The 16,854-nt window shown below is 44.2% G+C and overlaps 1 protein-coding gene and 1 pseudogene across 8 annotated transcripts in view; one reads left to right on the top strand and one right to left on the bottom strand.

Moving 5' to 3' along the window:
* The first annotated feature begins 5,694 nt into the window (after positions 1 to 5,694).
* LOC125094307 (securin-like) lies at positions 5,695 to 6,299 on the top strand (annotated as a pseudogene).
* Positions 6,300 to 9,901: 3,602 nt separating this feature from the next.
* Positions 9,902 to 16,854, bottom strand: part of PIGG (phosphatidylinositol glycan anchor biosynthesis class G) — a 46,857-nt gene continuing 39,904 nt past the window's right edge. Inside the window, exons 12-14 of one of the 8 annotated variants that reach the window (XM_047718526.1) lie at positions 15,072 to 15,235; positions 14,569 to 14,669; positions 10,542 to 10,704 (exon numbers count right to left, since the gene is read on the bottom strand). In XM_047718526.1, coding sequence (XP_047574482.1) covers positions 10,691 to 10,704; positions 14,569 to 14,669; positions 15,072 to 15,235 — 279 coding nt within the window. In that variant the 3' untranslated portion in view covers positions 10,542 to 10,690. The other 7 variants (XM_047718532.1, XM_047718530.1, XM_047718527.1 and 4 more) reach the window with 7 other exon arrangements.

The raw sequence follows: 16,854 nt of genomic DNA, 5'->3' as shown, positions 1-16,854 counted from the left end.
CAGGATGTGGGCTAAAACTGTGTTGGATCAGTATGTTAATTTAGGGGGAATGCCACCCTGACAATTGTGAGCCCGACCATCCTTCTTTGACTAGGTCTGTCCCTTCACTTATTTGGGTCTTCCTTTATGTCTATCAATAAAGTTTAATATTTTTCTCTGTGAAATACTTTGCATGACTTTTTTCAGATAACCCCTGAGATGCATTTCAAGTTTTGTGGTTATTGTCAATGCTGTCTGTTTGAAAACTACATTTTCTACTTGTTTGGTTTAAAGACAATTGCTGACCTGGCATTTGGATCTTGTCCCCAGCAATGTTGCAAACATTTCTTCTCAGTTCTAATAACTCGTCTATTTCCAATATCATCTATGACTATTGATGGTTTTGCTTCTTGCTCTCCAAGCCCTCTGCATGTTTTCTGGCCCAAGTGTTCTTCCTAAGATCTCCCACAGAAACTTGAGTACAGGTGGGGATGACAGGACTGAAGTCACTAAGTATGGGGCTCACCTGGGATCTTGGTAGATACCCTTTAATACATTAAGTATATTTTCTTCTATTTGTAGTCTGCTAAGAGGTTTTTTGTTGCTATTGTATAAAGGGGTACTGAGTTCCATCAGTGTCTTTGTCTCATGAACATGGTCATTTTTCCCCCAAATTCATCTGTTATTGTGGTCAATCACTCTCATATATTTTTCAATTTTAGATCAAGCTAATAATGCATCTAGTTTCAGTCAGTTGTACTATTTTTTTCACCCTCCTACTCCATATTTCCACCCCAATGAGCATCAACTCTCTTTGGTAATATGCCTCTGTATTTATAGAAAACAATGATTTACACTGAAATTCTAATTATTGCTATTTTGGGCATGATTACTGATTTATTACTATTGAACTTACACCCCCCACTTGACACACAACCTTTTCTCACCACACTGCCTGTAGGGTTTTGGCTTTTTTTTTTTTTTTTCATTTTTTGCCAAATTAGTATTCTACTTTATTAAGATTGCAGACATTGTCCACAGGTAAAGTATACAGTGTTCCATGAGGACAGTGTCTTTTTTGTTTTCCTTGAAATTAACAACTGACTGATGTTTTCCATGAAGCTGACAATACATCCCCAACTTTTGACAAAAGTGAAAGCGTTATCTCCATGTGTCCAAACATGGCAATTAAACCAGGCTTTCTTTTCATATGGGCCTCCCTACCCAAGTCCCCATTCCCTCCCGACATGGGCTCTGTGGGTCTCTGTAAGTCAATATTGGAGATCTCCCCTTGCTCCTCTCAGGTCCCCACATATAGCTATACACTGTGTCCCAAAATCTTCATGGGCAGGAAGTGGGGCTGAATTCTTAAGTGACACTGGCCAGTCACAGATGTTTATAGCAGCTTTACTCATAATTGCCCAAACTTGGAAGCAACCAAGACCTCTTTCAATAGGTTACTGGATAAATAAACTGTGGTACTTCCAGACCATGGAACATTAATCAGTACTAAAAAGAAATGAGCTAGGGGCATCTGGGTTGCTCTGTCAGTTAAGCACCTGACTCTTGATTTCAGCTCAGGTCATGATCTCAGGGTTGTGAGATGGAAATCTGCACTGGACTCTGCTCTGGGCATGGCATCTGCTTAAGATTCTCTCTCTTCCTCTCCATCTGCCTCTCCCCATCCCTCTCAAAAATGAATGAATAAATGAGTGAATGAATGAATGAATGAATAAGACAAACCAAGACAGTGCCAGGCAAACAGATGTGCAGTCATCTTATTCTCCTGGTACATGGATCATTTTTGTTAAAACAAAACAAAACAAAACAAAACAAAACACAAAACAAAACAAAACAAAACCCCCAAAATAAGCTAAACCATGAGAAGATACGGAGAAACTAAATGCATATTGCTAAGTGCAAGAAGCCAGTCTGTCTAAAATGGCTACTTACAGGGCGCTTGGGTGACTCAGTTGGTTAAGTGTCTGCCTTTGGCTCAGGTCAGTACCCCAGGGTCCTGGAATTGAGTCCCGCATTGGGCTCCAAACAGGGACCCTACTTCTCCCTCTCTCTCTGCCCCTCCCCTCTGCTCCTGCTCTCTCTCTCAAATAGGTAAATGAAATCTTAAAAAAAAAAGGTTACATATATACTGTATGATTCCAACTGTATGACATTATGGAAAAGAAAAAACTATGGAGACAATAAAAAGATCAGTGGTTTCCAAGGGTTCAGGGGAAGGAGGGATGAATCTGTGGAGCAGAGGGAATTTTTTAGGGCAGTAAAATTATTCTATATAATAATCTAATGGTACCTACATGTCATTATACATTTCTCAGAACTAATAAAATATTCAAGACAAAGAGTGAACCTTAACGTAAACTGTAGTCTTTGGCTAATAATAATGTATCACCATTGGCTCACCAATTTTAACAAGTGTACCTCACTAATACAAGATGTTAATAAAAGAAACTATGTGTGGGGGGACTGTAATATGAGAACTCCCTGTACTTCCCAATGAATTTTTCTGTATCTCTAAAACTATTCTAAAAGATAATGTCAGTCATTTTTTTGAATAAAAGACAATGGGAAAATAAAACATAATGCTAACAAGTATTAATCTAAAGAAGACAAGAAAGAAACATGACAACAGTGACAAAAAGTGAAACAAACAGAGAAGTCACAGGTCTAAATCCAGCACTACAAATAATTGCATTAAGTGTAAATGGGACTAAATATTCCAACTAAAAGGCAGAGACTGTTAGAATGGATAAAAGAACAGGACCTAAGTTTTGAGTTTACAAGAGCCTCTAATACACTTAAAATACAGATATAGTAGGTTGAAATAAAAAGGCTGGAGAAGTTATATACAAACACTAATCAAAAGAAAGTTGAAGTGGCAGTATTGGTATCGATAAAACAGACTTTAAGAAAAAGAGTATTACCGGAGATGAAGAAGTAGATTTCATACTGACATAAAGTAAATGTTTCAGGAAGACATAACAAATATCAATGTACATGTGTCTAATAATAGGTTTTAAAAATATTTTTTAAAAATTTTATTATTAAAGTATAGTTGACATACAATGTTATATTAGCTTCAGATGTACAACATAGTGATTTGACACTTTTATGCATTATGCAATGCTCACCACAATAAGTGTAGTCACCATCTGTCACCAGGCAATGTTATTATAATATTATTATTATTATTATTTTTTTATTTGACAGTCAGAGGTCACAAGCAGGCAGAGAGAGAGAGGAGGAAGCAGGCTCCCTGATGAGCAGAGAGCCCGATGTGGGGTTCAATCCCAGAACCCTGGGATCATGACCTGAGCCGAAGGCAGAGGCCCTAACCCACTGAGCCACCCAGGCACCACTATTATAATATTATTGACTATACTCCCTATGCTGTATTTTTCATCCTTTTGACATATTTATTTTATAACTGGAAGTTTGTACTCTTAATCCCCTTTACCTTTTTGGCCTGTCCCTATACACCCCACCCTGGCAACCAGTTTGTTCTTTGTGTTTATGGGTCTGTTTCTGTTTTTGTTGTTGTTTTGTTTTTTAGATTCCACATGTAAGTGAAGTCATATGGAATCTAAAAAACAAAACAATAACAAACAGAATTTCATTTTTTATGGCTGAGTAATATTCTAATGTGTATATATACCACATCTTCTTTATCCATTCATCTACCAATGGACATTTAGGTTGCTTCCATATGTTGGCTATTACAAATAATGCTGCAATAAACATAGGGGTGCATATAACTTTTTGGATTAGTTTCTTGTTTCTTTGGGTAAATTCCCAGGAATGGAATTACTGGATTGTGTGGTATTTCTGTTTTTAATTTTTTGAGGAAACTCCATATTTTCCATAGTGGTCGCATCAGTTATCAATTCCAGCAATAGTACATGAGAGTTCTCTTTTCTCCACATCCCCACCAGCACTTGCTATTTCTTGTCTTTTTTATTTTAACCATTCTGACTGGTGTGAGGTGACTTATTGTGGTTTTCATTTGCATTTCCCTGTGATTAGCAATGTTGAGCATCTTTTCATGTATCTGTTGGCCATCCATATTTCTGCTTTGCAAAAATGTCTGCTCATTTAAAATTCTTTTTTGTGGGGGCATTTGTGTGACACAGTGGGTTAGGTGTCCAACTCTTGGTTTTGGTTCTGGTTGTGATCTCAGGGTTTTGAGATTGAGCCATGTCAGGATCTGAACTCTGTTCCCACCTCCCCTGCCTCCCCACACTCTCTCTCAAATAACAAATCTTTTTTTTTTAAAGATTTTATTTATTTATTTGACAGATGGAGATCACAAGTAGGCAGAGAAGCAAGCAGAGAGAGAGGAGGAAGCAGGCTCCCTGCTGAGCAGAGAGCCCACTGAGGGGCTCGATCCCAGGACCCTGGGATCATGACTTGAGCTGAAGGCAGAGGCTTTAACCCACTGAGCCACCCAGGCGCCCCCCAAATAAAAAATCTTTAAAAAATAATAAAATAGAATCTTTTTTTGGTATTGAGTTATAGGAGTTCTTTATATATATTTTGGATACTAATCCCTTAGCAGATATATCATTTACAAATATCTTCTCCCATTCAGTAGCTGGCCTTTTTGTTTGTTGTTGGTTTCCTTCACTGTGCAAAAGCTTTTTAGTTTGGTCCAGTCTCCATAGTTTATTTTTTATTTTATTTTATTTTTGCCTGAGAAGACATCCACAGAAAGGATGCTACTGCTGGTAAAGAAATTACTGCCTATGTTCTTCTCTGGGAGTTTTATGGTTTTAGGTCTCACATTTAGGTTTTTAATCCATTTTGGGTTTATTTTTATGTATGGTGTAAGGAAGTGGTCCTGCTTCATTCTTCTGTATGTCACTGGTTTTCCCAACACCATCTATTGAAGAGACAACAGATGTCTTTTCACCGTTGTATATTCTTGCCTCCTTTGTGATAGATTAATTGACCATATAAACTTGAATTTGGGGTGCCTGGGTGGCTCAGTGGGTTAAAGCCTCTGCCTTTGGCTCGGGTCAGGATCCCAGGGTCCTGGGACCGAGCCCCACATCGGGCTCTCTGCTCAGCCGGGTGCCTGCTTCCTTCTTTCTCTCTGCCTGCCTCTCTGCCTACTTGTGATTGCTGTCAAATAAATAAATAAATAAATAAATAAATCTTAAAAAAACAAACAAACTTGCATTTGTTTCTGGCCTATCCCATTCATTGGTCTACAGGTCTATTTCTGTGCCAGTACCATACTCTTTTAATTATAGCTTCATAATATATCTGGAAATCTGGGATTGAGATACCTCCAGCTTTTTTTTTTTTTAAAGATATTATTTATTTATTTGACAGACAGAGATCACAAGTAGGCAGAGAGGCAGGCAGAGAGAGAGAGGAGGAAGCAGGCTCCCCGCTGAGCAGAGAGCCCGACGCGGGGCTCGATCCCAGGATCCTGGGATCATGACCTGAGCCGAAGGCAGCGGCTTTAACCCACTGAGCCACCCAGGCGCCCCTCTTTTTTTTTTTTTTTTAACTTTATTTTTTCAGTGTTCCAAGATTCATTGTTTATGCATCACACCTAGTGGTCCATGCAATATGTGCCCTCCTTAATACTCATCACCAGGCTTACCCAACCTCCCATACCCCTCCCTTAAAATTGCTTTGGTTAGGCCAAGTCTTGGATGAGTTTGGCTGTCAATCCTAACCCAGTCCAGAATGGCTACTCTGATCTTTGTTAATAAGGAAGGTGGAGAACCAGGCACCTGTGGCTCCCAAGGACAGGCTGAAGCTGGGGTCTAGGACTCCAGCCAAAGCTTTAGATGGGAGATCTCACGTTTCAATACCAGGTGTAGGCAAAATGTTTAATGCTTAAGCAGCCTTAGCTAGAGTTGACACAAAGTCTTTGAGAACTGTCAACAGAGCCACAGAAAATTCAGTAAAGACTAATGGGCCTCTCAGTCAGAAGAGGCCAACCTTCTCTGCCTAAAATGTGACTGAGAAGACTGTCAAAGCAAAAAGCTCCATTCTTGCCTAGGATGACACCTTTCCAGAAATAGAAAAATTATTTCCCTTCGATCCTTTAGATTTTGAGAGTTTTGACCTGCCTGAAGAGCACCAGATTGCACAACTACCCTTGATTGGAGTGCCTCTCATGATCCTTGATGAGGAGAGGGAACCTGAAAAGCTGTTAAAACTGGGGTCCCCTTCACCTCTGAAGATGCCCTCTCTACCATGGGAGTCTAATCTGTTGCAGTCTTCCTAGCATTCTGTGGACCTTGGATGTTGAATTGCCACCTGTTTGCTATGCCTTACATATTTAAATTTCTTAGCACTTAATAGCTTGTATGTTTTGTATTAATAAAGCAGTTCTCTCAAAGACAAAAAAAATTGCTTTGGCTATTCAAGGTCTTTTGTGGTTCTATACAAATCTGAGGAATATTTCTTCTAGTTCTGTGAAAAATACAATTGGCATTTTGTTAGGAATTGCACTAAATCTGTAGAATTGGGGGGGGGGAGTGGAATATGGACATTTTTAACAATACTACTTTCATTCATGAGCATAGTATAGCTTTCCATTTGTTTGTGTTGTCTTTATCAATGTCTTATAGTTCTTAGAATAGTGGTTTTTCACCTCCCTGGTTAAATTTACTTGTAGGTATTTCATTTTATTTTGGTGCGATTGGAAACGGAATTGTTTTATTAATTTAGCTTTTTGCTACTTATTGTTAGTGTATAGAAATGCAAAATATATGAAGCAAAAACTAACAGATTTAGGAGAAAAACACATAAATCCACAATTATAGTTGGAAATGTTAGCTATCTTCTTGGCAATTGAAAGAATAAGTAGAAAACAAACCAGTAAGGATGTAGGTCTAGTTGACAACAAGTACTTTGACCTAATAGTTATAGGACATCACATCAAACAATCGCTGAATCCTTTTTTTTCATCATTGTACATGGACTGTTCATCAAGACAAGCCAACTGCTAGGCCATAAAAGTGAAGCAGGAAATATTTCAAAGTGAATGATAATAAAAAATGCAGCATATGAAAATTTATAAATATAGTGAAAATAAAAAAGGGAAATTTATAGCTTTAAATGCTTATATTGGAGAGGAAAAGTGACTTAAGATGATTCTAAGTTTCTATTTTAAAAAGCTAGGGAAAAAGACACCAGTTAATAACCGTATTAACTATTCGGTGGCCAGGAACGCGTTTTAAGCATTTTACTCCCTAACGTGATAGCGTGGTACTTACATGTAGACATTTTACTATGTGTAGCTTCACTTTAGGGAACTGGCTGGGTCCTTGGTTATGACATGAATTGCAGTCTCATGGTTTTCTATTTAAAATAATGGAAAATAGATCTCCAGGTAGTGTTTTAGCATGAAACAATGGATTTTCAGAATGGATCATTAAGTTGGAGATGTCCTATAACTAGAAAAAACAATTTTAGAAAGTGATAAAAAATCTTAAATATTTGTAAATATTAGATATCTGTACATTAAGAAACACTCTCCATCAAAATGACAAGAAATAATGGTGTTGAGGATGTGGAGAAAGGGAACACTTGTGCATTGTTGGTGGGAATGTAAATCGGTGTAGCCACTGTGGAGATGATATGGAGGTTCTTCAGAAAGTTAAAAATAGAACCGCCGTCTGATACAGTAATTGCACTTCCAGGTATTTACCTGAGGAAACAAAAACAGTAACTCAAAAACACGTCTGCACCTCTGCATTCATAGCAGCACTATTTATAATAGCCAAGATGTGAAGACAAGCTCAGTGTCCACTGACGGATGAATGGATAAAGAAAACATGACACAGACACACACACACACACACACATACACACAATATCACTCAGACATGAAAAAGAAGAAAATCTTGCCAATTGTGACAACACAGATGGATCCTGAGGGGATTCTGCTAAGTGAAGTAAGTCAGACAGAGAAAGACATATACTGTATGATCTCACATATATGTGGAATCTAAACAACAAAAAACTAAGCTCGTTGATACAGAAAACAGACTGTTGGTCACCAGAGGCAGGGGTGGAGGGTGAGTGAAATGGGTGATGGGGGTCAAAAGATAACAAACTTCCAGTTAGAAACTAAGTCCTGGGAATATAACCTGCAGCATGGTGACGATAGTTCAAGATGCTGTATTATATATCTGAAAGAAAGTAGGTCTTAAAAGTCCTTATCACAAGAAAAAATGGTAACTGTGTGGTGAGAGGTGTGAACTAGATTGGTCGTGGTGACCATTTTGCATACAAATATCAAATCATTGTGTAAGTTAAAGCTGTAAGCTAGAGAGTTTTGTAAAACTTGCATCTGCCTCTGTGAGTGTCCAATGCTGGAAGACTTTTCTGAGGAGACTGCTGGCAATGTAACGACTGATTTCTGGTAGTGAATACTGTATGTTGTCAACGTCTGCACAGGTGTTGTTTCCACATGATCCTACAGAATCCTATCTGGGCAACAGACCCACTCAGAAAACAGCACAGACAGTGAACTTTAATAGAGCAGAACACAAAGTACACTGACACAGTTTCAGAGTCCACACTGCAACTATTATTTTCCTTTTTAAAATAACTTTTATTTTCAAGTAGTTTAAATCTCATAAGAGGTTGCAAAAATCATACAGAAAGATCCATGTATGGTTCACCCAGCTCCCTGCAATGGCATGTTAACACTGTCAGAGAACCTGTCAACCAGGCAGTCCTGTTACCTCAGGTGCAGACCTCGATGGGGCTTTACCTGTTTTGCCCGCACTTGCTTTTTCTCCAATTAACCATTAAGGAACCATTGTCTGTCACGTTTTAGAGTAGTGTCAAAAAGAACATCTACGGGGGCACCTGGGTGGCTCAGTGGGTTAAAGCCTCTGCCTTCGGCTCAGGTCATGGTCCCGGTGTCCTGGGATCGAGCCCCGCGTCGGGCTCTGTGCTCTGCAGGGAGCCTACTTTCACCTCTCTCTCTATCTGTCTGCCTCTCTGCCTACTTGTGATCTCTGTCAAATAAATAAATAAAATCTTAAAAAAAAAAAAAAGAACATCTATGGTGGTTACAAAAAGGATTTAAAAATATTCCTCCCTTTCATCAGGGAGGGAGACAAACCCTAAGAGACTCTTAATCATAGGAAACAAACTGAGGGCTGCTGGGGGGGAGGTGGGGGAGTAATGGGGTAACTGGGTGATGGGTATTAAGGAGGGCATGTGATGTAATGAGCATTGGGTATTATATTCAACTGATGAATCACTGAACTCTACCTCTGAAACTAATAATATACTGTTAATTAAATTTAAATAAAAAATAAGAGGGACGCCTGGGTGGCTCAGTTGGTTAAGCAGCTGCCTTCGGCTCAGGTCATGATCCCAGCGTCCTGGGATCGAGTCCCACATCGGGCTCCTTGCTCATCAGGGAGCCTGCTTCTCCCTCTGCCTCTGCCTGCCATTCTGTCTGCCTGTGCTTGCTCTCTCTCCCTCTCTCTCTCTGACAAATAAATAAATAAAATCTTAAAAAAAAAAGACATTCCTCTCTTTCCCAACTATGTATCTGTGTGACTACTTCCACCAAACACACAGATGACCACAGACAGAATGCAAACTCTAACCCAGTCTAACTGAATAACTTAATCTTCAACTAAGACACTAAAGAGATGTGCAAAAATGTAAAACAACGTCACTCTCCTCAGTAGATATTCTTGGCTTGGAAAAGTTATTTTTCTTAAAAATATTCTATGTTAAGATGGAATGAATTTAGGGGCACCTGGGTGGCTCAGTTGGTTAAACCCTCTGCCTTCGGCCCAGGTCATGATCCCAGGGTCCTGGGATCGAGCCCCACATCGGGCTCTCTGCTCAGCAGGGAGCCTGCTTCCCTTCCTCTCTCTCTGCCTGCCTCTTTGCCTACTTGTGATCTCTGTCTGTCAAATAAATAAATAAAATCTTAAAAAAAAAAAGATGGAATGAGTTTATATCTTTATACTTTCAATGAATAGGTTTTGAAATGTCTTAATGTTGAAAGATGTCTTAATGTTGAACACACACTAATGCTCCTTGAGACCTCCAGTGGTTTCTAGAGTCATTAAGGGGTCTGGGCTCTGTGAAGTAAACCCCAGCAGCAGGTAAGCCTCCTCCCAGAGTTCCCAGGCTCTTGGAAGTCCACAAACACCATAATAAACCCGAGACCTTTTTATTCACCAATTAAAACACGCATATTTGAGTGAAATCTTAACTTATTGAGAGGAAATTCAAAGTTCAGAACTTTATGGAGTGATTGTCAACAGGGGAATATGATTCATATTCAAGCTAAATTATTTTAAAAGTGACCCTTTAAACCACTATTTAATCTATATTCAAGTACATCAGAGAAAGAAACTGAAACTATTCAACAACTTTGTAGAATTCACAATTTTCTTTAGAACGTTCTTGTGTTTAGACAGATCTTTATTTCATTACCCAAATGCATGAAGTGAATAGTAGACTTTAAAAACATATTGTTTTCGCAGTGGCTAAGACTTTGTGTTGGTTTGATCCATGGCCGTGAAGAACACACAGATGGCAGCTGTGATGAGGACGTGCATTCCCTCATAAAGAAGTTTTGGAGAAAACACACTCCATATAAACAAATGGTGACGCAGGGATGTCACCAAAATGATATATGCAGAGACTGGAAAAGAACAGGTCAGTGCGTAGCAGAAGCAAGCGTGACTCAGTGCAGAACCACTGTTAATACAAGGGGAATGTGTATTAGTATATGGCACTTTTGCATCACATAAGGTATGAACACACACGTAATCAGTATTTTTATTGTGGAAATGACCGTAGTAACTCTTGTTCCTGGTATACCCCCCGCCCAATCTAGTCAGTCTGGTGGGCCCATCCAAGGGGACAACAGCTGCAGGTGGCGGTCTTGTCACTTTCCAGTGACTCAACCTGCAAAATATTTGTGAAAAGTGTATCCCCAAATTTTGCAATAGTTATGTTTAAGAGTTATGTGCATGTACTACTGTAAAATGCATCACAAATGCTATGAAACATAATGAAATGAAAATCACACAGGATGAGAAACATGTTTTGAGCTCTGCTTTGTACTGCCCAGTGAGGCATCTGATGGGTCTGGTCTGGGGACACTGGCCTGAGAGGGTGTGCTAAGCAAATTAACAGCAAAGAAGAGCATTCTCAAACATGTGCACACCCTCAAAGCATACGCCTGTCCTCCCTTTCTTGTCAAACCATCACACAATCATTACAGAAATCTAACCTATTCTTGAAGGCAACTTCCTGAGACTGCTTCTTCTAAAATGAGAGTTCCATCACACACTCACAACACCTCACAGATCCTCAGTGGCCAGGATTTCCAGGCTCTTGTTAAAGCCCAGTTCCATTTCTGACGTCTCCCCTCAAACACCACAATGACTACAGGTGGCCTTTCTGGGGCTGGTAAATGCCACATGTCACCACTGCCCACCCCTTCCTGAAATATGACCCCCATTACACACGCAGACACCCTCACTGTGTAGGACTCACATCAGCACGGCTGTGTACAGGGATGGGGACGTGGGATTACTGGAGTCCCAGGTGGGGAGCAGATGTTCTTTGTGCTCTAGGGGATCTGGGGGGGCGCACCATGATCACACTGGGAAGGGTCTGGGCATGAAGGGTGAGCAATGAGGAGCTCTGTGTAGGGGGAGCAAAGACCCTGAGGCGGAGAAGCGAGTGTGTACAAGTGTGCCTTGGTGTGTGTGCACATATGTGCTCCGCAAAGGGGCTCCTAGGCCTAGCGACCCAGTGCCACTACCTGTGCCACTCAGATCCCCTCGGCAGGCTCAATGTCTGACAAAAGGTGTCAACAGCCACTCAGGGGCCAAAGGATGCCTGGCCCCGCACACTCACAGCTCTTGCCCTCAGCTGAGCCCTCACCAAACCTCACTGGCTCCCCATCTTGGGTCTTGGTACCAATACTTTCTTTCTGCTGGGTTCTCTAGCTGTTGCCTCGCCCCCTGGCAGGGAACAGTCTGTTTGCTTCTACTTGCCACCATCCTGTGGCCTCGTCCCTGTGCATGTACTCCTCCTCGCTCCCTTGACTGGTTGTGAGTACTTTTACCCATATGCACTTCTTTGGGAGGCCATCCTGACCAAACCCAGCAGACTCAGGGGCTCAGCCATTCTGACCTCATCTCTGTGACACGCTCAGCAGATGACTGACTCATCTTTCTGCTAATGCTGCCAGACCATGAACTCCTCGGGGGAACCCTTGCGCCTGCACCTTGGGTCCCACTCAAGATCCAGTCCCTCAGGCAGAGATCTCAAGGGAGCTGGGCCCTGTGACATTACTTCATTAACTCCTTCGAGGGCCACTGCACCAACACCTGCTGAGGGAAACTCTTGGGAAAAGCTTCATGGAGGAAGCTTGTGGCTCATGGCGCTGCTACCCTCTTCTGGGAAGTGTCATGGAGTCTGTTCTCAGACAAGAGCCTACTGACCAGACAGTGAGGGTAATGGGGCTCCCAGGAACCTGCCCCTCCTGGCATTTCAATGTCACACAAAGCAAACACTGACTTATTCAGAAGACTCTGCCTTCTTACTGCCATAGCAACACCCAGTAGGGTCACCATTCACAAAACTTCAGCAAAGAACCATGTGCACCTAAGGGTAATGGATGAAGGCCTTGCAGCCTGGCTCATCACGGCTGTCCACCAGGCTCCAGACCCGAAGCCAGTTCCTGAAGCCAAGCATCATGGACCACCCAAGACCCAATTTTTGAGCCATGAGAAATATTTTTTTTCTACCATTTTAATCTGGCTCTAGTTTTCTTGACTTTGAACCACTCCCCCCCCAAAACCAATGAGTAAATTTTGATGTTTTAAGCTTTTAAAAAAGGAAAAGGAAAACCCTTTTTTAAAATAAAAGAGAAACATTCCTTAATTAGGGAAAATATCCTATAATACTCCTAGGCCAATTAAAATGCTTTCAGCTTACTTATAAAAAAATGCTTTGTCTTTTTGTCTCCCCAGTATAAACAGATGAAAATGCAGGAAAGTCAAACTGTGATTTCAGCGCCAAGGAAGCTGTCCTTCATAGCAGTCCAGGCTCTCACTGTCTGGCCCTCCTCTGCCGTGGCGCACCCATCCAGCTGATCTGCACGCTGCAGGTATGGCCTGCTTCGCGGAGCCACATGCACTGTGGCAGATAAGTTCTCCAAGGCCAACTCGTGGCCCCCTAAGTCCCCCGCACATGATGGCACTGACGAGGATTGAGGCTTCCGAACCTGACCTAATCCTAGGCACAGAGACATCAAGGACCCTGCTAGGGAGAGAACCAATGGCTCCGTGGTGGTCTTGCAGCCCACGTGGGTTCGAAGACAGAATGAAAGCCTGAACACCCCTCTGCTCGGCCAGCAGTACCTTGGCTTGCAAGTGTTGACCACCAGCCCTGCAGGGCCTCTAAGAGGACTCTCTCATGGATGATCCCAAAGTGTGTGTACGAGGAAGACAAGGTCACTTATAGGCATCTTCCTTGTCCTCAGGAAAACCAGCTGGAGGAAAGAGAGTCCCACATTTGGAAAGGCTGAGTGTTAACCATGGCAATTTAGAGGGGAGGCTAGAAGGTCTCTAGAACAGGAAGCCTGCTCTCCACACCTGAAGCTGTTACTAGCTTTCTTGCTCTAAACTTTGACTTGAGAGTGTCACCCCACTCACACCTACACTCCCTTTCACCCCATATGTAACTGAGCAATGGCAGAAGATGGTGGCTTGTGGACAGGAACTTCGGGGCAGAAGTCAAGGGTCACCATGGTTTGGGTCCCAGAAGCCAGTCTGGGGTGAGAATGAGAGGAATCCCATGAAGTATGTGGGGATCCCAAGTGCTATCCTGAGAGGTGGGGCCTGAACATGTCCCTGGAGCTTCAAACATGGGGTTAACAGTCACCACAACAAGGGCTGCATTTTTTTTTAAAGGGCTGCATTTTTAATAGGGGGCAGAGAAGTGGGGGCTAAAGGGGTAATAGGAACAGGAAGCCTTGACTTCCCCTAGGTGATACCCCCGGGAAGACTGGAGACAGTGGGACATTAGGCAGGAACAGCGTCCTCCTGGGGTCTCCCTAACTGGCTGTGATCTACATGTCCTGCGGCCCACTCAGCACAAGGCTGGTCCAGCTCCTGAGCAAGGTGCTGGCATCTGGGAGCGCGGTGGTGGTGGGGCATGCCTGTGGGTTGACTGTGTAGCTTAAGAAATGCACAGGGGCTTTTGGGAGGGGGGCACTGGGGGAGCCCTGACAGACACGGCATGGCTACTCGTGCTACCTGCAGCACCGATGGGACTCCTCGTGTAGGCCCCACAACCCTGGAGGCAATACCATCTTCCCATTTTACAGAAGGAAAGTGCAGAAACAGACAGCCCACATATCACTCAGGCCACACTCTGCCAGGCTGGACCCAGGCACTGAGGTTATCATGGTGCCCAAAGACCGCCAAGTCCCCGCCTTAGGAAGCCCCCTTCTGGGAGGACCAATGCATAAACAAATAATAAAGCACCAAGAAGCACGATGGGCAAGAGGGTGGGGTGGGCTCTCCCTTCGGTCTGCAGGTCCATGTGGAGCCTGAGGGGGCCTCTCAGGGGCAGGACAGGGCATGGCCACCAAGTGAGAAGCCCTTTCAGGCCTGTGCAGACTCCTCTTTGCACCAGGGCCCCTGGAGGTGAGAATGAGCATATCTTGTCTTCATGCCCCAAATGGAAGACCCCTCCCTGCCCATGCCACCCAACCAGGCCACCAGCAAGCAGAGAAGCCGAGAAGGGATTTTCCTTCCTGTGCCCCAGGAAATCACATCCTGGTGTGACCTGGAAGAGAGCAGCTGAAGCTGGATACTCCCATAGCCTCCCAGCCATCCTGACACAGGGTGGCCACAGACCTGCTCTTGCACCGGCCTCTGGCCCACATGCTGTGGACTGTTCACTCTTACATAAGGAAGAGAAAACTGATGAAGGCCGTTAGGTCCTTGGGGTTCAGAACCCTGTATCTGGAATAAGGTTCTCTCTTCAAACTGTCAACCTGCCATCAGATTTTGTGCTGAAAGACAAAGGAGGAACTTCACCTGTGGGTTTCTGTGCTCAGGAAGCTCACTAAGTGGCTGGCCCATAGCACAGGCCCTGCGAATGTGGCAAATGCTGTCAGGAACGCAGCTGGGACCTCCATGTAGGTGTCCAGGCCCACGAAGCCTGCTGAGACGTCCACTGTGGCTATGTTGTTGGAGTTTCCCTGGAACACAAGGAGAAGCAGCACTGACAGGGCCACCAGCAACCACAAAAAGCTGCGTGCAGTCATGGCGACATGGACACACAGGAGCCCCAGCCCCCGCCCTTTCCTGTCCTACCTCGCTCCAGGTCGGGAGGAGCAAGTGAAATGTCTTCTACCTTTAAGAAACTCAAAAAATTTAAGTCTGCTGATGCACCATGGCAAATTCCAAACTCTTTTCAGCTCTATCTACCTGAGACAGACACGCTGACCTCCCTGCGCAAGGACCTGTCTGAGGGCTGTACCTGGCCTTGGGGGGCAAAGTGGCCAAGGAGAGGCTGAGGGCAGTGTTGCCATATGGCCTCTGCAACAGGTGGACACGGCTGGTAGGCAGGACAGGGCATGCTAGTCACTGGGAGGGCTTGGCCACTAGGTGTCTAGCTGACGTGTAAGACCCGAGACCTTGCAGGTCACAGCCCAGCCCCGGGGTGGGGGTGGGGTGGGGGGTGGGGGATGTACAGCTCACCCTGCCCAGGAAGGTGGGGTTTGCATCCAAGGGAAACCTCTCCCAAGATTCAGTTCTTCTCTCCACATGCAGTCTTTATCACTTCTGGTGTCCTTTCCTCAACTACTCAGGACATTTTTAAGTCTGACATCTGCCTTGGTCCATCTAAGACCCCTCCTGGAACCACTTCTTAATGACCCAGGACACAACTCCAGCGGGGGTTTTTGGCTTCACAAATGTGACAGTGGAACTCCACTGCCACCTCCTTTGCCGTGTCACTCCAGGTGGCCACCGGGTCATGCTGGCAGACCTCCAAAATATCTCAAAGACAAGCATTCACTCCTGTCCTCACACCCCTCTTACAGCAGGCCCCTCCCCTGACAGCAAGCTCCACTGTGCAGCTTCCCCTTCATCCACTTTGCCCATGGCTGCCTAGGCTCTCTCCTGATGACCTAATTCCTACTTAGAAGCCCCTCGCTGTAGACAGAGGAACTCCCAGAGCTGCTGAGAGGAGGGAAGAGCAAGAACCCCAAGCGCTGCAGCAAGGGGAGGCGTGATGACGACAGACTTGTGGCTCCAGCACTGGGAAGTCGATGGAGGTCCCACTGAAGCTGCCTCCGTCGCGGAAAGAGAGGGTTGGCCACAGACCATTATGGTCCAGACCGCCTGCTCTGTGGCTTTACTTGCATTAACTCATTTAATCCTCAACTGTTCTGATGTGGTGCCATTGTGACTCTCAGGGAACTGGTGGGAAACAGGCAGAACACGCCAGAGGAGGCCAGCTGGGCACCACACTCCCAACCCCTGTACTATCAGGAGTCCCTGTGCTGAGGGCAGGAAGGGGGGGCAGCAAGCCTATAGGTCTTCTCCCAGGAAACCTGACCACGAGGGAAGGGCAAGGGGGAGCATTGAGACGAGGGAGGGCCGCCTTGCTATTGGTCACTGCCTGATGCACCAGGGGCACCGGGGCTCCTGGACACGTGCGTTCCACTGCCAAGCACCAGCACCATGTACCATTATGGACGCCTCATCACTCCCCATGGAATGTGGCCACAGAGGAGCATACTGAACGTGAGGTGGTCTCCTCACTAGGGGCGTGACAGTGGCTCCATCACTCTTCCTGACGCCAAAGCCTTGG

Source organism: Lutra lutra, chromosome 2, assembly GCF_902655055.1.
Source record: "Lutra lutra chromosome 2, mLutLut1.2, whole genome shotgun sequence".
NCBI classification, from domain to species: domain Eukaryota; kingdom Metazoa; phylum Chordata; class Mammalia; order Carnivora; family Mustelidae; genus Lutra; species Lutra lutra.
Note: the sequence above shows the minus strand (reverse complement) of the source record. Positions and strands in the feature narration are given on the sequence as shown.